The sequence below is a fragment of the Grus americana genome, chromosome 1 (assembly GCF_028858705.1).
Source record: "Grus americana isolate bGruAme1 chromosome 1, bGruAme1.mat, whole genome shotgun sequence".
NCBI classification, from domain to species: Eukaryota; Metazoa; Chordata; class Aves; order Gruiformes; family Gruidae; genus Grus; species Grus americana.
The window spans coordinates 82833990-82858103 of NC_072852.1; the positions used below are offsets into that span (position 1 = coordinate 82833990).

Here is a 24114-nt window from a genome sequence, read left to right on the forward strand (position 1 = left end):
GGGGAAGTGAAGAATGTGTGGGTTAGGAAGACTCTTTTAGCAATGGTGACCCATTAAATCAGTTCATCTGTATCATGCAACTTCATTTATAGATTGCAGCTGCATAGCAGCCTAAGCCAATCTAACTCCACACAACTGTGGTGCTACTATCCCAGCCATGCAATCTTGTTCTTCCTCTGACATGCATGCTGGCAATCACACAACTGAGTGGTGAACAGTTCAGACAGCTGATACAGCTGAAGGGTAGCCAGGGGTGTGAGGGGTAGGAGTTTTTATCCTGGTCATACCATGTACATGGTGTCCATGTAAGGACAGAAATGGAAACGTGTGGCTAGTGCAAGGTGAAATTGAGTCTGAGAGTATGGGAACCCAGGCTTAGATTGGCTTATGCTGCTGTGAAACTCAAGCCATTAAACTCAAGCCTCAAGTATAAAAGCGTTTGACTACAAATTCAACATTCATGTTTGCTTCAAATAAGTTGTTTTCGTGAACATTCCTGACTGTAAATCCAGTCATTGGGATATTTATGGGAAACAATTAAAAGAGGCACTGGTATGGCTGAAACAAATTAATAAAGACTGAACAAATATTTATGGTCAAAGATAGATTTTTAGTTCAGATTAGCTAAAGTATCTGTATTACTCCACATTAGAGGTGAGACAATGCTCTAATCTGGATCATGGTTCAACTTGAAAAGTTCACAAAGTTTTGGAAAGACAGTGGTTGGTGAGAATATACACCTTCTGGAACAGATAATTCTGGATATTATAAGGCTTTTGTTAGCTTGGCTCCGATATAGGTACTTTAAGATGTTTTAGGAAGTGTACCTTAGAATGCTATTTAGAGTCCCATTACTTTTACCTAATAAGCCAGGTTGCCTGTAAGTCATGGGTTCCAGGTGCACAGAGGCTGAAAGGAAGAAAACTCCAGGGAAATCAAAATCCAGAAATATCATAAATAGCCAGTGGTGAGAAAATACTATTTCATAAACAAAAATCTGATCTAATATTACCTGGAAGAGAGTTTCCTGTGTGGCAGAAAAACTGGGCTATTTATGAGGCATCCTTATTAAAATGGGAGAGACTTCAAGATCTGGCATGCTAGAAACATTCTTACCTTATATTCACTTATCTGTCTCTGGTAAGGGCAAGATAGGGAAATTAATACCATTTGCAGAAGTTCTATCCATGGGACTGATGTAAGTACTGTGCTGTAAGTTTGATTTAGCATTCAACTTTGACAGCTACTTGCTGTCTAAAATAGATCTAAAATTGATGACCTTTGACAAGCTATTTGCCTCTTTAATACTTCAGTGACCTTCTCTTTCAGCCTTCTCTTTAAGTTTCTTGGGATTACCGTAGTGTATAACATGCAATATGTAGCCTTGGACCAGTGACAAATTCAAGGCCCAGTGTCTCATGATTTCGATATTGCTTAGAAGAAAAATACCTTGTCTTAGTTGGAGGAAATGGTTGGTTTCTAACCTTGCTAATTTGTAGGATATTTTATCTTGAGACCATAATGTTATGATTTGTGAAACAGCTATTTTAGATCAAATTTAAAGGGTTTTGCAGTGTTTATTGTATTTCTTTTTGCGAGAGCTACAAATCTGTAATCCATCCAAAGTACACTCAATCTTATATATTGACAGAGAAAAATTTCCATAAACACTCTCCCCCAAAGAGTGCCTCCACAGTCAAGTGTTCCCACTGTTACATATTATCAGACCAAAAAAAAGAGAACGGTCCCAAAGGGGATACAATCCATTTTTTAAGAACATTTCTTTGGAGAAGGGGTTCTATGCTTATATAATGGCTAAAGTGATAGGGTCCTAGTCCATAACTCTGACTACTCGATACTACCGTAGGACAACTGAAAACAATAAATGTGACAGTGATATGCACAGACACTTTACATTTTCTAGAGTCCAGGTAATATTTTATCAAAGTTAGAGCAATAAGGTAAGCTGGAAGTCATTCCACTTACAGGCTGGGCGATGCCCCATTTTAATGGGCTAGCATCCAACTTTACAGCTGAGTTTCTTCTTTACATTTGTCAGCTCATTTGTTTCAGGAATGACTTATCATGCAGTAGAATAAATAATTTTAAGAAAAATTTTCAATACCATAGTTCAAGGGACATCTGGCTTCACTGAATTCCACTTAGTGATGCAGGAGTAATTAAATGGATTGAATTTGAACTGAATAATAAAAATAAATGTTGCTTTATTCTGCTACAGTTACCCACAAAATGTGATATCTTGACATTGCAATGGCAGCATTTGGTTGCTTAGTCTTAAAGGCACTTAAAAATCTGAGGCCATATTTTAAAATTTAGTTTTGAAGGTAATGTTCCAAAGCACTACTACTGATCTTGCTCTATGGGAGCAAACAAAAACATTAGATCAATCCATCAATTGATCGATCGATCTATCTATCTGGCAAATATATTTCCATAAGATATCTTATGGGTTCTTTTGTTTCGAGTACTTCAGTTTTATGCTGCTTTACAATACCTTTGATAGCTGAGTTCCTATGTACTTGTACGGTGACTTTTGTCTTTTAACATCCCTAAACTTGTAATGTTAGATGACTTATTCAAGCTTTTGTTTTAATTTTACATAAATCAAATTTATTGTGCAAGTGATCTGGTCCAAAAAGATTGCAAACATCTACCAGTAATCCCTTCATACGTGCTGAGATATAAAAGTACTTTTCCTTGGATGAACATCCCATTACTAGGACAGTCTAAACAGATCATTGGTGTGAATGACAATCTCTTCCTTAGACTTCTCCTCCTGCTACCCACTGTGTCATCATCATCATAAGTAGAGGGTTTAGTTCTTGATTTGTAATAATTAACCTTCTTGCAGCAGAGAACAGCTGGGCTCTCTGTTCTGTTCATTCCAAGTTTCCATCTTGATTTGGGACAGCAGTTATTCCAGTTCTCATTTGTGGAAACTTTCCCTCCTACCAGTGTGCTCTGCTTTGCTGTTCAGCATATTTAGATAAGGCTGTTCAATGAACAGCATTTCATTGACTTTCCTTAAAGTGTAAAAAAGAACCAGTAGGCTGGCTTATTTTTTACTGATAACTCCTTTGGTCTTTTAATCTGGGATAGTTTCTAAGGTTCTATTTTTTCTTAGCAACCTACATGTGTTTGTCACGCATGCTTTGTAAAATTCCATTATCACTTTCATCCTAAATCAAAGAGAAATTAAGGAGAGATATTCTTTGATATTCTTATCAAACCAGATCATTACCTAAACAGCCTTAATATGCAATGTATAGTGGATACACATGTTGTATGTTTGAGGCAAATCCTGGAGACCATTCTCAGGGAAAATTCCCACTGACGTCAATGTGAGTTTTGTCTGAGTAAAAATTTCATGATTTAGCTCTTTGTTTTCAGGATGGGAATTATCATTTTCTACTCTGAGCACTCATTTGGCCTCAAAGTACCTTGGCTCACATGGTTTTCAATAAGTGTCTGGCAGCTGTACTGGCAAACTTCCAGCATCGTGGGATTCATATTTATCCCTACATGGACATTTGGCCTTCTTGAAGTCATCACAACTATTTCTAGCTTATTGTCCTAAGTGTAGAACTCTTCCCATTTTCAGACAAAGAGTTGATTCTGAATCACACTCTTTTTACAGCAGAGTGGAATTGTTCCTTCACATCCATGTATATATATGATCAGGATCAAGTATCTCTAAATCTGTATTGTAAAGAAACGTTTCATGCAATATACTTATAAAAAGAATATATAGATACATGCATTCCAGGAGGCGCTGCGGTCTGTTCAGTGAAGGGTAAGATGACTTGGCAGATTCAGTGAAGAGAGATCAACTAATTTTCCAATCCAGATGTAGGTGTAGAAATGCAGTAAAAGGACATTGAAGTGTCCTAGTAGGAAAACTAAACGTGACCAAATTTGAACAGAATATGCACTCAAAGCAAAACTGTCAATAGCAAAAAAGTCAGTTACAGTACAATGTTTTGCTTGGCATTTTATTTTCTCATCCTATTTCCTTTCAAGCCAATTTTCAAAAGTTGCTCTGACCTCTGACAGCTGCCCTGGTGTCCCAGAATGCTTTGCTTAGTAGAAAAGAAGAAAAAAGGAAGAAAGCCAATTCAGCTTTGCAGGTGCTCCTGTAGCATGATTACATCTCCTCAGTTTCTTACAGCTTCATTTATCTCATTTCCATACTTTCATCAAGCTGTCTCCTCTCATGTAGCCATCCATGCCTGATGCCTTCATCCTTTCTTCATTTAAGTCTAAAGATGTTTCTTCCATCTGACCTCTGAACCTTATCTAAGGAAGCGTGATACAAATCAATGCAAATCAACAAGCTAGTGAAAACTTAGGAAACATCAAGATACGTGCATCATAGCATCTTTAAATACTTATTGTTGTATCTTTGTCTTTCCTTTCCTGCTCACCACCATTTTTGCTGCTAAGCAACTTCAGTAATGTCAGACATTACCCGTGTCATTATTTCTTGGAGTTCCATATACACTCATAGCACTTTATAAGTAACAACAACAGTGACCCTTGTGATAAGAAGTGCTATAGTGATTTCTGAACTTCATTCATTGTGGCGTTGATTTTTATGTGAGGCATAAGTAATGTAAAAGAACTCTGTGAAGCAAAGAGTGTCGCGCTTACAGCCTTAGAACATGTTTTATTAATTTGAATAGCACATGAAATTACAAGTGTAAAACAAGCTGTCACGCTAGCAGTTTCATTATATTTGTTTGGTATAGCATTGTAGTACTAGAGTCTCAGAGGCATAGCTGTACTTGAGCTTTAGAGAAGAAAAGTTCCCTCAAGCCTCCCATGTTAGTACCAGACTCCCTGGGAGCAGTAGAATGCATTTAGAAACCATTTGTGGGACTGCCTTTAGGACAGACATGCATATGACTTGTTCATAGAGTTCTAAAAAAGATACGGAAATATTCATTTAAGGCAGTTATTTAAATGGTAGTGTGCTCACATACCTGTTCAATTTGTCAGGACAACCTCATGATCAGTATAAACAATATACTGGAAATCTCACTTTGTCTACATACTGATGTGGAACAGAGAGTGCTCAAGATGGTGACTGATGTAGTGAAAATGTTACAGATAACAGAAAATAAACAGCATATGTTCCGTGCAACCCCTCTTGTATTGTCCATGAGAATTAATTATTTTTTTTTTTAAAAAACAGTTTTTATTCTCTTCATGGCCATCAGATACCTTAAAAAGTGTTAGTAAGTCGATTTTGTGACTGGGCTGATAAGCATATGTTCTAATGATAGTGAAGATGGATGGCATGACCAATGACACTGTACCACTGAAATGCATAAGATTGGTGTACTCTTATACTCAGAAGGGGACAGAGGAGTGTAAAGGTTTTTAGTTGTGGTGCACTGGCATTTCTGAAAAAGCTCTGAGCAGTGAGTGGTTCTCCCATGACATCTTTAAAGTTATTCAACACATCTTTGGCCTGCCTTCCTGTAGAAGCCAAAACTTTGTTTTTAATGTTTCGACACAATTAGAAGAATTTTTTAGCTAGTTTCTGTGGCAGGAAACAAAAAGAATAGATAGGGACTGTTCAGATGTGGTTATTTGTAAAGCACTGCTGATGTTGCTTATACTCTTGCTGTGGTTTTACCCCACCTGGCAGCTAAGCTCCACACAGCCGCTCGCTCACTCCCCCCTGGCAGGATGGGGGGACAGAATCAGTAGAGTGAAAGTGAGAAAATTTGTGGGCTGAGGTAAAGACAGTTTAATAGGTGAAGCAAAAGCCACACACACAAGCAAAGCAAGACGAGGAATTCATTCACCATTTCCCATGGGCAGGCAGGTGTTCAGCCATCTCCAGGAAAGCAGGGCTCCATCACATGTAATGGTTACTTGGGAAGACAAATGCCATCACTCCAAACGCTGCTGCCTCCCCATCTTTCCTCTTCCCCAAGCCCCTTATATGCTGAACATCACATCATATGGTATGGAATATCCCTTTGGTCAGTTGGGGTCAGCTATCCTGGATGTGTCGCCTCCCAACTCCTTGTGCACCCCAGCTGGTGGGATGGTGTGAGAAGCAGAAAAGGCCTTGGCTCTGTGTAGGCACTGCTCAACAACAACAAAAACATCTCTATGTAACAAAACCATCTCTATTATCAACACTGTTTCCAGCACAAATCCAAAACATAGCCCCATACTAGCTACTGTGAAGAAAATTAAATCTATCTTAGCTGAAACCAGGACAATACTATATCTAGTCTTCTTGTCAGGGTTAGCAACTTGTGACACTTGGTACCAAAGAGAACTTGAAGATTTGGAAAAGAAAAATATGATTTGGAAGCAAACCTTGAAAGGTTATTTATAGGGGAAATTGGGCTGGATTCGACTGCCCAAGAGAGGCAAGGCAGCTGCAGCTCCGTGCCCCCAGGTCCAACCTGCAGTGTGATCAAGCATGTATTCCCGGTAGGCATATGTACATAGAGCACATGTATACACCACACATGTGCATAAATACACGGCCAGCTACACAGATGACGCAGACACATACAGCAGACACAAAACCACAGACAGCACAGTGACCTCATCCTGCTTCTCTCCCTGGTTGAGCAGAATGGAGGTCTGCTGGTGAGAATAAATATATGCACATATGTACAATGCAGATCTCCACAGCACCTGGTCTCACTCAGTCTTCCCAGTTGCTGCCCCTGGACCCCAGTCTCCCCAGTTGCTGGCACTAGAGGTACAAGCCCACGAGGCTACAGCCCCTCTCCTGTTGCTTACTCACATGTAGACCCCTCTGCCTCAGAGCTGGCTGGGACTTCCCTGGTCCCCTTGCAGCCAACCCACTCTGGTCTTGACCTTAAAGAAAGACACACACACACAAGTGGGTCTCACCCCTAGAGAACCCCAAACCCTGTGGTCTCTCTGGCAGCTTGCTGGGACTCCCCTGGTCCCTTTCATAGCCAACTCCACCAAGGGCTCTCCCTTCGAGACTTCAGGCACTTCACCTACTTGCCAGCTGCTCCAGTTTGATCTCCACTAGCGTGTACATGCTCAGTCTCACACCTGTACTTGCTCTAGTTGCTGATGGTCAGCCCCCCGTACAGACCCTGTAAACTATTTACATGTGACTGGCCCTTTTTATCCCCTTATCCCTCTATTCTTCCACACTTGTTCCTCCCCAAGTGACCTAGATCCCTCCCTTCCTCACCTTTGGTTCTTCCCCTAAGCATCCCATGATAAGTCCTGTGCAATCCCTAATTGCTCTTCCCCTGCATCCCACAATATATCCCATACCTCTAGGCAGTGATCCCCCTAGTCCAAAAGGTGCTGTGGTGTTAAATCATCTTAATGCCTTGGATCATGAATAAGTGACCAGCACCTTATTTTTTATTTTTTTTTCTTTTTGCTCTTAATCATAATCACGTATTTGTTTTGTTTATTTTTTTCCTTTTTCAGGAGCATCCCAGACCAGAGTATGAAACCAAAGTGCTGCAGAAAAAGCTGAAAAATAAAACCATGACAACAGAAAATTCAAATAAAGTAAGATGCAACTTACTCTTTTCAGTTATATTTGATTTGTATTTTGCTTATTGTGATTATCTTTTTGTCTGTCTCTGATGGATAATTTGCACAAGACACTTTTTGGTGCTCTTAATTAGCATTTTAAGTTGTTTGCTAGGGGTCTGGTGTTATGCAGCCCTGTGGTGCCATTGAAAGGCTTTAAGGTCATCACTTTGCTAGCTCTGCAAAGTAAAGCATTTTGCATAGGAATATGTTTGACAGGTGGTTCAGGATCTAATCTGTAGAGTGATGAATCATTAGTAACATAATCACCATAGGAATTCTTATAGCAATGACCTAGGATTTCAGTACTTTGTGGACAATAAAGAAAACAGCTTTTATTATAGTTATTTCATTTGCATAGGTAACATTGGCATCTGTAGTCATGTTCCAGTTACACAGTTGTGCAGTTTTGGTAGCATTTCCAGTATAAATTGAAAAATAATAATTGGTATATCATTTTTACATTGAAGTGTGTTTAGGCTTTCTCTGGCTATTTCAAACCTAAGAACAAGCACTTTTTTCCCAATGCCCTCTTGTCAAATGCTGAGGTCTATTTCCTAAGCACTTGTAAGTCCCTGTGGACATTGTCCGTTAGGCTTGGTTAAACATTGCTTATTCTGGTATGCCACATGTGGCAGCAAAGCCAAACCGTTCCGAAACCATGTCCAGTTTCCAGGTAGAAGGAAACAGCTTGCTTTGTTTAAAAACTGAGAACCAGTATCTGAAGTGGAGAATACTCCAGTTTTCAGGTTTGGTCCAACGAATTTAGCCTTGAAGCTTAACTTAACTATCCCTTTCTTCTGCTGATCACTGTCAAGATTGTTAAGTGAACATTTCATCTCAGTGAGACTGCCTTTCACCTGTTGGGCCCAACCAAACTCCATGGAAGACAACTGAAAGATTCTCAGTTACTTTAATGGTCTTTGGATCTTGCCCAATATGAGTAGGGACTCTGACATAGCACTATGGGGAGGTCTTCCCTTACAAATTAAATAGTTTGCTAGGCCTTCCAAGTGAGGGATCAAAGGCTGTAAAAGACAGATAAAGCAGCTGCTGCCATTCAGCTTTTTCGGACTTAAAGTACATGAAATCTGGAAACAAGTCAGTGATTTATGGTGTAAAATATTAGACTTTTGTAGTCATGAGGCAGTGTTAGATGATCCGCTTGCTTAAATGAGACACAGATAAATCACAGCATTATAAATTAGAAATTAATTTAAGGTAGAAGAAAGCAATAAAAATGAGGAACAATGTGAAGATTCAGCGCTATAAAAATGTGAAGAACTTTCAGATATCAAGAAGGGAAAGGCTTTCCTGGATTTTTTTTTTTAATGCAGTTACTTTTTGTGCCAATGTATATGGAAAAATAGCACACAGAAAGAAAAGATTTGCTTAAAGTTTTTGGGGCATCTGCATGCAGACTTTCTCCAATGTCCTTACAGGAGATGAAATCCTATTTTGGAAATTGATGTAGGCATTTTGAACCACAAACTGCAAAAGTGGGAAAAAAAATTTTAGTAATATTTAATTCTGAAGTAATTTTGAAAAAAGAGATTTTAGTTCTTGGGTCTTTTAAGTATTTTTCAGAAAAGTTTCCCAGAATCATCTCAATCTCTTTTCCAAACTTCATTAAAAAATAAAGCACTTTAACTGTTGGATGGCAAATGTCACTCAGAGGAAGCAAAAAGTTATTTATATGGCAGAACATTTCATTTGGGTTGATTAAGGTAAATTTCTAATAAATGCATTTATTCTGCAACTTACTGCCTACCATCTCTCCGCAAATTACTGAAATATATTGCAAACTTCTGAGCAGTTTTCCATTAGTCAGCATTTTGCTTACTAATTCTGTTGCAATAACTCTTTTGATTTCCCTCAAATCCTTTCCTGCAAACAGCATGTTAGTCCGGATTTGGAAGATGTGTTGCTCAGTGGTTTGTACCTCAATGTCTTATGATATTATAAGGGCAAGGAAAGTTTGTGTGAGACCTGCTGAAGAGGAAAAAGGACAGTTCTTTAACCGAACTGTTATGTTTAATGTGACTGTGGAAATGTACCATCACATTTTTCTTTGGAAGATCCTGAAAAGTTAGACATTAAAAGTGATGAGTATTTAAGACTGCAATAGTTCTTCCGCCTAATTTTTTGAGGTTTTAATCTTTTCTTTTTCCTCCTTCAGATGGCTGTATGTTATACTCATTGCAAGACGATTAGCTCAGGAGCTTTTGCGTGGCAGGTTAATATTAAGGCATGGGTTTCTGTGAGGTCTCTGGCTCGGTACTTCTGTCTTGTTGGGTGGAAGCCAGGGTACCGGACTTTGTCATATTAATAGTGCAGATCTAGTGTCTGGACTTGCATCAAAGTAGAGGTCTCTCTGTAGTTAAAGATTCAGTCCTCCTAATTTCTTGGTTTTGTATGAGTACACAGATGCCTGTGAGGTCTCTCAGTCTCATCATATCTTGGTTGACAGTCTAATGTCATGGCATAAGTCTCTCTGAAGTTCTAGCCTGAATATTTTTAGCTAACTAGTGTAATTTAAAGACATCTCTTTTGGGTGTAGCTGGTCAACAACTGTAGTGTGCTGTGTTGATATCAAAGGACGAGCTCTGGCATGACTGCTTAAAACTTCTCATTACTTATCTAATATGAAGTCAGAAGTCTCCAGTTCAGCAGCTGTGGCTTTTTCAGATAGAAATGATGCCAAAGCTGCAGCTATTGTGAGAATACTGATTTAGAGCTTACTTAAAGGCATATATTTCTATAAAATTACTGGCTTGTTTCCAGTATGTTAATTCCTCTGTTCCGGTGAGGATGTGACTAGTTTTATGGCAAGAAACTGAGCTTTTATGTGAAAAGCTCTGTGTACAGTGCAATATTTTTTTCTTGCCTTACTCCAACAAGGAGTCCCTGTGAAGCTAATTGGGTAATTTTGCAATGAAGGGATAGAGGTTTGGTTATGGACTGGTTTTGTGATTGCAGAAGAAAATTGACGCCACTTGCATACTCTCTTAAATGATAACTTGGGAATACCTGTTAAGAGGAAACCTACTTCAACATACAGTTTTCCCTGTCCACTGTTGAAGTCATTAACTTTAATGAGTGTGGAAGATGCCCAGCACCTGTCAGACGCAGTAAACATATGAGTCACTCTACCCAGGAAACAAATTCCAAATCAACTTGATGAGACTGGCAATAGAAAGTATTACAGATCTAATTATTACTTGCCCAATGGGGTTTGTGCTATAGAATATAGCTTTCATACAAATACTACTTAGGGTATTTACGCTACTGTAAAAAGCAAATAAAAAAAAAATTCAGCCTACACCACCCTATGTGGTTCAGGCTGTTTTGATAAATATTTTATTGGTTATTTTGAAAGTGGGAAAGAAACTGTGAGGGCTCAGAGCACTTCACAAAAGATTGGTGTGAAGTTACTCTTACAATAATACCCTAAGGTTCTACTGTTTCAGAAGAGAAGTCATTTAAATCTAAAGGAGTTGAAACATTTACATGAAATGCCTCAGGTTAGGTAGCGAATGCATAAACAGATAGTCCTTATAAATTATGACATTCATTTAGAAAAATGACAAATTCTAAGGGACTGATTCTGGAAACCTGCAATGACCTGGCTTATAATCAATAGCACTATTTGATCCTTTGTGGTTGCATAAGTAAAGGCTTGCAATATAGAGCTTCTTGATTCATGTACATTAAAAGGCTTCGTTGTCCTAGTAGCAGAGCTGAATGCTCATGTGTGCATGCATGAACGCATGTGTCTGATGATATATTAATGTAAATATGGCAGATGCAGTTGTTGTAATAAAGCAATTCATATTATTTTTTTTTGTTCTTGTTTAATACACTGTAACATTGAAGATGTGAATAGAAATATTTAATGAATAGGGTAAAGTTACTATATCTGCAGAATGTTAACTACAAAAGGTGTTGGATATTTGTAATCTTCTGATAAGCTGTTCCTCTGTCTGTGCAATAGTAATGTTCTCACAGGAAATACATGCAGGTCAGGAAATGAAAATTGGTCTTGTGCCTGAAAACACGCAGATGGCGCTAGATCCAACTCTCACTGGAGCTGGTGGAAAGCAAGCCATCCAGTCATTTCTGGGAGAGATGGATCAGGCCCTGACTCCTTTTCATTAAATGTCCAGCTGATCTGGCAAACATGATGCAACATCATATATAGTCTTATCTTTCTTATTTGGCAGGAAACCAAATAACTCATTCTACATACTTTTCAAGGAAAACTTTATAGAAAAAAAGGGCTTGTTTCTTGGCTCATGTCCTTACTTGGAGCAAACCCTGGGAATAATAGAATCTGGCATTCTATCTTGTCTTTAATTAATTTTGAATATGAAAATGGCAGAATAAGTTATTTAAATTGTTAATTCAGCTGGTAATTGAAATAAAAGAAAGAAATATTTCTTTCCAAAACATCGTTTCGGTTAACAACTGAGTTAAAGCAAGCTGGTTTGAAGAGGAAGGTCTGTAGTGTAAGGATGATGCAGGTAAATATAAAGTAGAATTGTACTTTTTATATATATATATTTTAGAAATTGTCAGCATTGTGAAACATGAAATAGTAATTTTTTTCTGCTAGTTGGATCCTTACCCAATTTCACATAAGCAGATCTTCCACAAGGCCTATGAAACACTTCAGATGGTGAAGCCCACCTCTTTATTAGGCAAAACATTGATAAGATTAACTAAAGAAAAAAAAAATCTTTTTTTATATATTAGCTGCAACTCTGTAGAAGAAACCAAGATAATTGGTCATAAATACTAATTTGCACAATCATCAAAACTGTAAAAGAACTGTGAATAAACCCAGAGTTCCTTAATCACTAATATTGAGAAAATATTTTTTAGCATTTATTGGACCTTATTATCAATGTGATAAAACCACCAATTTTGATCCAATATTTCTTAAATTGACCAATGTCTTTCCAGCCTCTTCATTGCTTTACTTTGACAAACAACTTCACTTTCCAAGCATATGGGATAGTAAGAAGAATATGTAATAACTGATCTTTTTTTTCTTCTTTTCAACATTCATTGCATCATTAACTTCTGAAAATAAAAAATGGAGAATGACTGAAGGTGAATAAGGACACTTATGATGATAATCTTAGAGAAAGAACTCATTCTCTTTATTGTACCAGTATTTGGTTGGCTAATTGGATCAAGTCACATTTGAAGGGTAAATGTTATAATTCTGATTATTTTAATGTTTACTTGAGTTCTGGGTTACACCAGTTTTATATCAGAGTATTCATAAGCAGAGTTTGAGTCTTCAAAAGACTGTTGACATGGTCTTTCAGTGTGTTCTCATTTAGATGTGTGGGTTCTTTGACTATAAGATATATGATGTTTATTCAAACCTCTTCCCCTTTGTTGTCTTGGAATTTGATTATCTTTGTATGGAGTAGTGTAAAGAATGCAGCTAAAAATGTCCCACTTGCTCCCTGTGTCTCTGAAAATCTGAGGTGGGATTTTCTCATTTATATCAAATAGATTATCCTGATGTATAACCACAGTTCTGTGCTCCAGTATTTAGAAGTATATTCCAGTCAGCCTTCAGAAGGAGGTAGCTCTTCCAATACACTTGATACCAAGAAAGAAAACACTTAGAAATATACTATCATAGAATAATTCAGGTTGGAAAGGTATTCAGGATTTTATCTAGTCCAAACGCCTGCCCAAAAGAGCATCAGCTATGATATCAAACCAAGTTGCTCAGGGTATTATCCAGTCAGGTCTTGAAAACCTCTAAGTATGGAAATGGTGCAACCTTTCTGGACACTACCTGACTGTCCTTGTGGTGTAAAAGCTTCTCATTATATCCAGCATGAACCTCTCTTTTTTCAACTTATGCCCATTTTCTCTCATCCTCTCAGCATGCACCACTGTGAAGAGCCTGGCTCTGTCTTCTTGATGACCTCCTTAAACAAGCTAGGCAAGCCTTGTTCCTCAGCCTCTCTTCATGGGACAAGTGCTCCAAGGCTTTGTGCTAGACTCACATAAATTGAGCAATTTATTTTTTCTAGTGGAGGGCCCAAAACTGGACACAATATTTTAGATGCAGGCTAATGAGTACTGAGAAGCGGAGGTAATCACTTCCCTTGATTAAGCACTGGTTAATACAGCCCAGAGTGCTCTTGGCCTTTGCTGCCAGGCACACTCCTGGCCCATGTTCAGCTTGCTGTCTACACAGACACAAAAGGGCCTTTTCAGTAGAGTCTGTACTACTACAAGGAATGTTCTGTTTCAAAGGCAAGTCTTTACATTTGTTCTTGTTGAATTTCATGAGGTCCATATAGGCCCATTCCTTCAACCTGTCTAGGTTGCTCTGGATGGCAGCCATGTACTTGAGCGTATTGACTGATGTCTCCCCAGTCTGATGTCATCTGCAAACTTGATGAGCAAGCATTCCATCACCTCCTCCAGGTCCTTCTTTAAAGATGTTAAACAGGGCAGTCCTGGTATAGACCCCAGCAGTACTCCAGCTGTTACAGGTCTTCAGGTAGAGTATGACTTATTAGCTAATGCCCTCTGAGCCAGATCATCTAACTTGTATTTTGCTGAAGTCAAGGCAAATGACATTGACAAGTCTCCTCTTGTCCACAAGTCTAGTAATATTCTCACAGAAAGCAATCAGGTTCGTGTGGCATGATTCACCTTTGTTAAATCCGTAATGACTGCTCACAATCACCTGCTTCTCCTTTATGTGCTCAGCAATGGGTTCCAAAACCACTTTCCAAGGGACCAAAGTGAGGCTGACTCCTTGATGATCTTTTTCTCCTTTCTTTGAAGATGGATACAAAATTGTTCTTTCTCCAGTTGCCAGGGCCCTTCCCTGATCTCAGTGTCCTTCCAGAGATGATGGAGATCAAACTTGCAATAACATCACCCAGTTCCTCTAGCTTCCATTCCTGTTTTCCAGAGTTATAGGTAAACAAAATCACTATTTGTCTTTTCTAAAGGAATAGACATCAAAATGGTGTTTAGGAATTCTGTATGCTTTTTTATTTAACTGTTGGAGGCCAAGCAGTGCAGATCAGAGCCAGGATTTTCAGAAAAAGGTATCTTATGCTTGTGAGACTTTTTCTGCCAAAATAAAAATTAGTGATCTTTTTCAGAAGAGAACTTTGAACCTAGAGAAAGGTTCAAAACAAGAGAAGGCAGGCAGCTGTTTGTTCATCTTATTTGTGTTACTGATTAAGATTTTGGCTCAAGGAAGTGTTCTTTCTAGGGCAGTACTAGTGCTGGTATTGTTTAATCATGTAACTGGGACTTAAGCATATGATTAAAGTTAAGCACATGCCTCAGCATCCTGAATACAGATACAAATAAGTGCTTTTTTGAATTGAGGCCTAAGCTTCTTATTGACAACATTAAAGACGATGCAGGTCTCTTTCCTATTAAACTGAATGGAAAGACTCATTCCTACAGGTTTTATTCATCAGTACTTGAAATTAATGGGAGTTCTGCCTCAGTAGGTAATAAAGAATTAGTCCTTAAGTCTGCAGTTACTGCAGATGACTTACTATCACATTGTACCCGGTCAAAGACTATAATAACAGGTTAGAGGGTTACAGCAGAGTCTCAGGTTGAAAAATAAGTCTCCAGAAGTCTGCTGGGTTTTAATTTAATGCAGATACTTGAACTTAAGAAGTTTCCCTTTCCTGTGTGCTGGTGACAAACTCCTGTATCTTGGAGTATATTTTTTACCTTCTGTTGAGCATATTTATAGGGTAAATTTTATGCTATTAATCTCCAAGGTCAAACAGAAGCCCAGATTTGGGACAAAATTTACACAAATTGGCTGTGGAAACAACAGTCAGGTAAGCTAGTTGCCAAGAATTTTTTATTTGATGCATACTGCAATCCTGTCTGCAATTTTAAAGATATAAACTACATTTACATTAAATTCCTTTGGGCATCCATCCCATGAAGATTGAAATTCCACATACTCCAAGCTTAAAGAAGTCAGTTTGAACTGCTCAACTTTTGCAGCTATTACCATGCTTAATTGAAAAACACATGCCTGCTGATCTGCTGATTTTTATGGTTCACTTAATTTAGGGATAAGATGGCATTGTGTTTGAAAGTTCTTTCACATCATGGTATTTCATGCAATAGATAAACTTGAATTCTTAACAGGTTATTCATGTCAACTTCTTCTCCTATTAACGTCACCTGGGTATTGTATAACTGAACTTAGTGAGAGCAGACCTTTAATTATTAATACACGATGTGTTTCACTGCTTCTTTCAATCTCTGTTGTTCAAGTACTGAAAATGTAAAGCTTGTTTGGATGCATGGAGTAATTTAACAACTTCAGTGGCATACTCCAACTCCAGACTCAGAGACTGGTGCATAGCTAATGTTATAAATAAAGATGGAGTATTACTTTTTTAAACAGTGCACCTCCTCTCCAGTTAAGAAGTCCACTGAAAGATGATGAAGAGGTATGTATGTGCCTTTAGCTATTCCTTTGTAGGTAAGGACAACTGTTCAAAATTCAAACCTCTACACGATTCTCTTCTATTCTTAAAGTTCCATGAAATCAAACCAGAAAATCAAAGGAGGATGTTACAAAGCTTTTACAACTGTCTGATGCCAGAGCGCAAGAACAATTTTAAAGTTTACTGCTATGTTTGGTCCAATTGCCAAATTTAGCTAAAATCTTACAAATTAAAATTAGTCTCATGTTTAAAATGGCCACCTTACTGGCATGGCAGTCTGTGTAATCCCCTTCCCTCCAGCCCCTCTCCCTCCCGAACAACAGTGAAGATCATCCTGAGAGGTTTAAAATGTGATGGTCCTTTGAACATCAGTCTGGGATCTTTCCTAACCCAGAGACACCAGTTGCCATCATTTCATTGCATAACAAATTACAGTGGCTTAGAGAAAACATAGACAACTTAGAGGACCAAGTGTTGCACTGTTTTGCTTCTTTTGGACCAGATTTTCCTGTTCTGTGTTTGATTTTCTTTTTGAAATTAATTGACTGGAAAACAGGTTGGACCTCATTGCTTGAAGCAACTTAAATACCATTTTGAAAGTGTTGATACTTATCTCTTACACTGCAAATAAATTTTTAAAAAATAACTGACTGCAATATTTGAAAATATTTAATATCTCAGTCAGATTGCTTTGTTTTACCAAAATCTGCATCAAAAACATAGCTTCAGTGCTGTCTTTCTGTCAATGCATTACAAAAGCCATCCTTTAGTCAGGTGACCTTCCCCCCAAATTCTGGGTCCACCCAGTGAATTCAGTTCTTGCATCTGTTTCCTCCTTTACTGTAACTCCCTCACTGCTTGGTTTCAGCCTTTTCTTCCTTCCTTCATACCAATTCCTGTTTTCTGCAGCTCCTATCATGGCCTCTTCTAGTCTTCTCCTCCTACTTCCCCTGATTCTTTTCTTCTACTCCACCAAATATTTGTCTTTATTTCTCCATCCTCATTTTGCACCCTGTAGTTTGACATCACTACCTATGTTTTCTGTCTATTTTTCCTTAGTAAGGGCGGACAGTATAGCAAGGTACAGTGTCTGTGCCAGTGAAAAAGAAGAGATCCCGCCTTTACCTATGGGACAATCACTGTCTATCAGTTCTAAGTTCAGAGACAGCTTGGTGCAAGCTTACACTTTAAAGTTGAAATATGCAGACTAACAAAACACTGAGAAAAAAATTAATTCAGTTTCTCTGATTCATAATGCAGCATACTGTTGAAATTTCAGGTTTAAGATGTTCCCAAACACACTGTGTACATAAAGAACCTTTTTCTACTTGAATTTGTTGTGAGACAAATACTCAACATTAGTATTATTTTGTTTGTTGTCCTTGAGTATGCAACTCATACCGGGTTATATCAACAAGGAGGTTTTACCAGGCCTTTTGGGATAGTGGATTTAGGACGATGATAGAGTGTACTACCTTATCCTTCCTTCCACATTCCTTATCAATCCTTCCACATGATTGCTAACATAGAAAAACTGTGATTTTATTTACTCTAAATTATTATTTAAAATAGCTTATTGTGTTTACTTATGCTTGTCTGAAGGATGTCTTTCAAACACTATGCAAACCATCATTTTTTATATGGAAAGAGACTTTGTCTCTCTTGACAAAACTGACACTGAATAGCAAGAAAATTAAAATTGATGTGATCTTTTTGGCGTTATTTAAATCATTGAATCATAGAATGGTTTGGGTTGGAAAGGACCTTAAAGATCACCTAGTTCCAACCCCCCTGCCATGGGCAGGGACACCCTACACTAGACCAGATGAAAGATGATCAAATCCAGGCATGAAGAATGAATGTTCTTAATTTGCAGATAAAGCAAACACTTAAAACAGTTTCAGAGAAGTCTTCTTTCTATAAATATTGAACAAAAAGACATTATTGATTTTATTTTTCTTTCTCTGGATCCATTGTCAACTAACTGGTACATACAAAGCAAAGTGCACTATGTTTATGGAAGTATCCTTGCAAGATTGTGAGTCATAGCACCAGGCATTATGAAGCAAAATAGCAAAACTCTAGATAACCAACTGTTTTGGACATATTTCTTGAAATGGTCTGCTATTCTGGAAAGAATACTGGCAGCAAATACGTCATATGCAATAAATGAAAAATAGTCTGTAAATAAAGTTTTTTACTGCAATAAGGTAATCTTTGAGAAATGAAGGGTGTCAGTTAGTGAAGTATGCTGTATTGAAGAGCTTTGGGAGTTGAACATGGAAGAGGCTTAACATTTCAAAGTTTTAAAAATTATTGTAAGTTTGCATCCAAAGCATGCATGAAAAATATTAGGAAATTACTCTGGACCTAATTAGGCTTAATCAGTTAAAAAAGATAGCAGACATTAGAGACAGCTCATAATGATTAAGAAAGTATTTTTGTAGCTGTAAAGTTGAAATAAAAAGTTGCAAAAATTAATTCTGAATTAGGCTTTTAAAAAGAAAGTTAAAACAATTGAAAGGTCTTTAAACATACTGATAAAAAACCCCCACAAAATAACTGACATATCTATGTAGTAAAAATGAGATTCTAATTGCCGAAACCAATACTTTTCCTCCAGTATGATGATGATTTTAACACAAGAGACAAAGTCAGGAAAACTAGCTGGAAAAAGGGAATGGGAGGATATCAGCTGTATAATCTATGTTTAAATTTGCACCAGCACAGACTTGGGGAGAACTGGCTGGAAAACAGCTTTGCTAAAAAGGACTTGGGTGCTCTGGTGAAGAAGTTGGACATGAGCCAGTGAAGTACCCTTGCAGCAAAGTCCCACAGCCTCCTGGGATGCATTACGAAGTGTGCTGCCAGCAGGTTGAGAGAAAGCATCCTTCCTATCTACTCAGTCTTGGTGGTACTGCAGCTGGAGCGCTGTTCCCAGTTCTGCACCTCCCTGTACCAGAGAAACATGCGCATAGTGGAGTGAGTCCATTGAAGAGTCACTAAGTTGATTAAAGTATTGGAGCGTCTGGCATACCTTTGTATGAGCCTTTGAGAAGCTCAGAGCTGAAATTGTTGAACCTCAGGAAGCGAAGGCTTGGGGAGGATCTTGTCAATGTGTTCAAATACCTGAATGGGAGGGATTCATGAAGATGGAACCAGCCTGGTCTCAAGGGTCTCCAGTGAAAGGCCAAGAGGTAATGGACACCAACGGACATACAGGAAGTTCCATTTAAACCTAAGAAAAACCTCTTTTACTGTGGGTGGTCAAACACTGGAACAAGGTGCCCAGATTTGTGGAGTCTCCATCCCTGGAGATAATTAAATCTTAACACAGGCATGAAAAACCTGCTCTGACTGACCCTGCTTTAAGCAGGGTATTGGACTAAGATGATCTCCAGAGGACCCTTCCAACTCTGGCTGTGGTGCAGTTCTGTGAAATGCAGGAAAGAAATGATCCAAGCAAGTGCAGACAAATTAATTTGACCAAAATAGGCACATTTTGAAAGAAAATGTAACTTGAGCTTTACTAGAAGTACTTGAGAAATGGGACAAAATGTAATATGGGTTTACTAAAGGCAGATTAATAAACTATGCCGTCTAAACTGCTGCCTTTTTTAATGATATAATTGATTCCCTAAGGAAGGGAAATGTAGTGTACTTCAGTAAACTCACATAGTGTTATGCCACAAGGGGAATATCACATATTTAATAGGTTATAAATCAATATATTGCACTGGAACTGACTGGAAAAATGGTTATTAGCATTTTCATTAAAAATAAAAAATAGAAAATCTTATTTTAAAAAGATTAATTTGGCAATGCAACTACAGCACCTTCCAGCCATTGCTATTTGGTGCTTCATGCCTCATTCTTCTCTTCTGTTCCTTCATGTGATGATTTTTCATAATCCCTTTTTTTTTGAACCAAACATAGAGGACAGTGTGCTGTGAGTAAGGAGGGCACCTGCTTACTCAGTTCAAGGGGAGAGAAGAGGGTCTTTCTGTGGGTACCTGAAGCAGGGGAGTGCCGCACAGTCTGTAAGCCTTCTTACTCTTGTTCCTGGCAAATAGCAAGGGATTTGGTGCATATCATTATCACTGCAGGGCTAGAGATGGTCTCCTTGTTTTTAAAAGTTTATGGACTGCCTGTGAAAGAGATAGGATTAGAACTCAGGCCATGTCCATTTAGTCTTTAATTTATTTCTGTGGTCGCTTTTTCACTGTTTGCATTTCAGGTGGTGTACCCTAAGGCTTTTTTGCCTTTATTGTTGTTGTCCCTTCAGATCCTAATATTTCTTTCTTCCCCCTCCATCTACTTTTCCACACAAACCTGCAGCTGAGTCTTTCTAAGTGTATGGCATGGCTTCTTTTTCCTTCTGTGCTTTATCTTTCCGCATGTTTAAGTGCATACCTGTTGATTCATCCGGGTGAAATGAGATAAAGTATCAGGCTATGTAGTGGAAAAGGTGTCATGCTGAATTTGTCTGTATGAAATGCAACACATAGTTCCTCTCCTCTGTATCTTTAAAAGGACTTAAAGGTGCTATAGGGTTGAGAATATCCCAAGGGGATGGGGAGGAGGATGAAAAAAACCCAAAACTCGTGGGTTGAAATGAAGACAGTGTAATAGGGCAACAAAGGAAGATGATGATGATATTTATGGACAAATGCAATTGCTTACCAGATGTGAAAAAAAACCCAATGCCCAGTCTGTTTCCAAGCACCGATCCTGCCTTCTGGCTCACTTCCCCAGTTCTGTCCAGAGGATGATGTTCTGTAGTAGGGAACATCCCTTTGGCCAGTCTGGGTCTGCTGTCCTGCCTGTGCTCTCCCAGCTTCTTGTGCACCTGGCAGGGCATGGGAAGCTGAAAAGTCTTTGACTTAGTGTAGACACTACAACTACCTAGCAACAACTAAGAACATCAGTGTGTTATCAACATTATTCTCATAGTAAACCCAAAACACAGCACTGTACCAGCTACTAGAAAAAGAATTAACTCTATCTCAGCTGAAACCAAGACAGAATAGTTTGCTTGAAGAAAGTTAATGTAGAGAATGTGGGAAACTCTGCAGGTGATTTGATAATTTTAAAAATGTCTGAGGCTGTAAAGCTTTAGAATGTAGATAAGTCCTGTTCTTGACAATTTTTTTTTTCCCAATGTATATGATATAACAAAAATATTTGTTCCTTAATTATTCCTACCCCAGGCTTGTTCAGTTATGGAAGCAAGCACGGCATGGCCAGGTTCTGCCAGTCTGTTCTTCAGCATGTAGAAGGCTCCCATATTAAAAAGCCAAGTTTTCATCTACTTTCATTTATTCCAGTATAAAATTGCTGTTGATGAAAATTAAGCCCCTTTTCACCTAAGTGCCAAGCCAGGGAATATCTCATACTTTTAAGACCACTTTGGTTGGTTAGTTTCTCCTTATGAAGTGGGAAATCTAGAGCAGATTGAGAGAGACAAAAACTGAATCAGAAAAATGAAGTCAAGTACAAATTTGAGTAGATTTTTTTAACAGGTTGTAGAAGGAAGAAAGTAGACAATTGACATTTTGGCTAACTTCCAGAGTGTCTAAGATTGAATAACTAATAAAGTACACATTTAAGAATAATTTAAAAGTTACATTTGAATTTTTTTAATATGAAAGTGTATTTTCCTAGGTTTGTACTACGTGGTAAAAGATGGTCTAAAAGGGGTTGCATGGGAGCTGGAGCATTACCAGCCTGAGCAATTAAGGTGTGGAATTAGAAGCAGGGCTAAAATCTAAGGACAGAAGAGGATATCATGAAAAAATAAAAATAATCACAGGCTTTTGAGGAAAAGAGTAGTTATAAACAACTTACAGAACTTAATTGCTATCCATTTAGGAAATATAAGGCCAAAAGCAATGTAGGCTGAACTGTTTAACACCCATAGTTGTGTAAGTAGTGAAGAGCTAATAAAACTTGCTATAGTATTCTCCCATCCATACCCTTTTGCCAGTTTTTTTGTAATGAAGAAAAGAAAAAAACCCTCGTAGTTGGTGAGGCAGAGGAGAAGACTGCGCTCCAAAAAATTGTTAGCTGATTTTGTCACCATGCCATGATGCATTGTCACAGCAGCAGAACAACATACATTTTTTTTGTCTTGACTGATAGTGCCAAAAACAAGCTTTGTCTAAGAGCTGTTTTGTTATGTGACTCTGATGTTCCAAAGATTGTAATTTTTTCCTTGCCTGTTCCCTCCTCCACCTTTCCCCACACACTATTTGTTTTTGGGGTTTTTTTTGTAACATGGAGTTTTAATATAGTCACTAGGAATAAATATTTCCTTTCTATCTTGAATTTACTTTTTCATTGGTGAGTGCATGATGTGTTCCTTCACCCCCTCCCATTCTACGTCACAAATCTCTGCCTAACAAGCAGTTATGTATGCCTGAAATATTATACATGTACATAAATATTTACCGAACCTGGTTTAGAAAGAACTAGATGCTTGGTCTTGGTTTAGAAAGCACTGAAAGAGAGTGTTAAAACTTAGTACAGTTTCTCTTTGATCTGGTGGAAAGACTATAATTACAGACCTATTATGAAGACTCATTGAAATGCAAGGCTTAAATACAAATTAAATAATAAACTGACCTGCAGGGATATGCTGACATGAAGCAGTGCAGTTGATACACATCACTGGTTGCAAAGATGAAACACTCTCTGGATCTAAGAGGTTCTGTCTATGAAATACAGATTTTAGTATTAGTTTGACTAAGCAGAGTTTACAATTTCTGATAATTCCTTTGCTTTTGTGTGGAGTCAAAATTAACTAACCACTGAAGATAAGAGTAGCACTTATTGCCTTCAAAATAAAAGCACTAAATTATATCTAGCAATTGCATAACCTATACATTGACAAACAAGAAAATATAAGCTGTAATCAACAAAAAAATATTCAACTTGTTCCTATTAAATGTATGTGCATTTCCTCTAGACATTTCATTTCTTTCCATTGTACTATCACACAATTTGCATCTTAGCCATTTATTATAGGTGGGATTTCTAACATTGGGTCTAGTAAAGTTTTATCTATTTTCAGTAGCTTACAGCTGTATAAAACAGTAACTCTTCAGGACAGAATTTTCTGTCATTAATTTCTGAGTAGTTTTTTTTTAGTTGGAATTCCCAATTTCTGAAGGCCCAAATTTTCAACTTTAACGTACTTTTTGATGTAATCCATTGGACAGAAGCATAGAAACTGCTTATGTGGAACAAGCTCTGTCTTAAAAATGCATGTCTTCTCCTACTCCCTAATTCTTATAAAGCCTAAGTTCACCTTCACTCTTTCTTCACCATTGCTGCAACATAGGCTGATACTGGCATGTGTTTGCCATGTGTCTTCTGAAAGTGTGAGACACAACTTTTTTGTTTCCTAAAGTTTATAATGGCTGCAAACTAGAAAGCAGAAATGAGACTTTTCTAAAATGCAGTTCTAGCTTGTGCATTGATGAAAAATAAAGCTACCATTGCAATTCCAGTGCAGCTATTTGTAGTTCCAAATATTTCAATAGTATTTTTAACATTTGAGCAAAGCTTTTGTCTCTAAGACATTAACAAAGTGACGTATTGGTTCCTTCTACACTGCTAGATCTTAGTGTGGCCATTCAGTACAAACTCTTAGAATAGTTTCTGTAGGCTTGAATTGTTAGAACTGAACTTTTAATTCTCTGGTGAATTTTAACAGCACTGATTATATCTGCTCCTGTTACTATTTTAAACAAATGTCCAATTCGCATTCTTATTTCTTGCTAGTGCCGAAATAAACACTTCATTGAAATATTGTTTTCAAAATCTATGTATCACAGAAGGTTACAATTTCAGTGTAGTAGTGTGTTTAATTTAGGGCTAGATTGTGTAATTATTACTGAAGTGTTTTAAAGTTTTCTGATGGGTGTAGAAGCACAAGTTAAACCCCTGCTATGGAGTAATTCTGAACACCCTGCTGCCCCTCTCTTGAGTCAGTTATGACTGAGTTTTGCGGCAATCATTGCAAGAAAACAAAGGTAATGGAATGTGG

At 37.9% G+C, this 24114-nt stretch overlaps 1 protein-coding gene across 1 annotated transcript in view; it reads left to right on the top strand.

The window, feature by feature from the left end:
• The window catches only part of ANO2 (anoctamin 2), a 198777-nt gene that overhangs the window by 92522 nt on the left and 82141 nt on the right, over positions 1–24114 (top strand). Inside the window, exon 14 of the mRNA XM_054812685.1 lies at positions 7474–7557. Coding sequence (XP_054668660.1) covers positions 7474–7557 — 84 coding nt within the window. The remainder of the gene's footprint in view (positions 1–7473; positions 7558–24114) is intronic.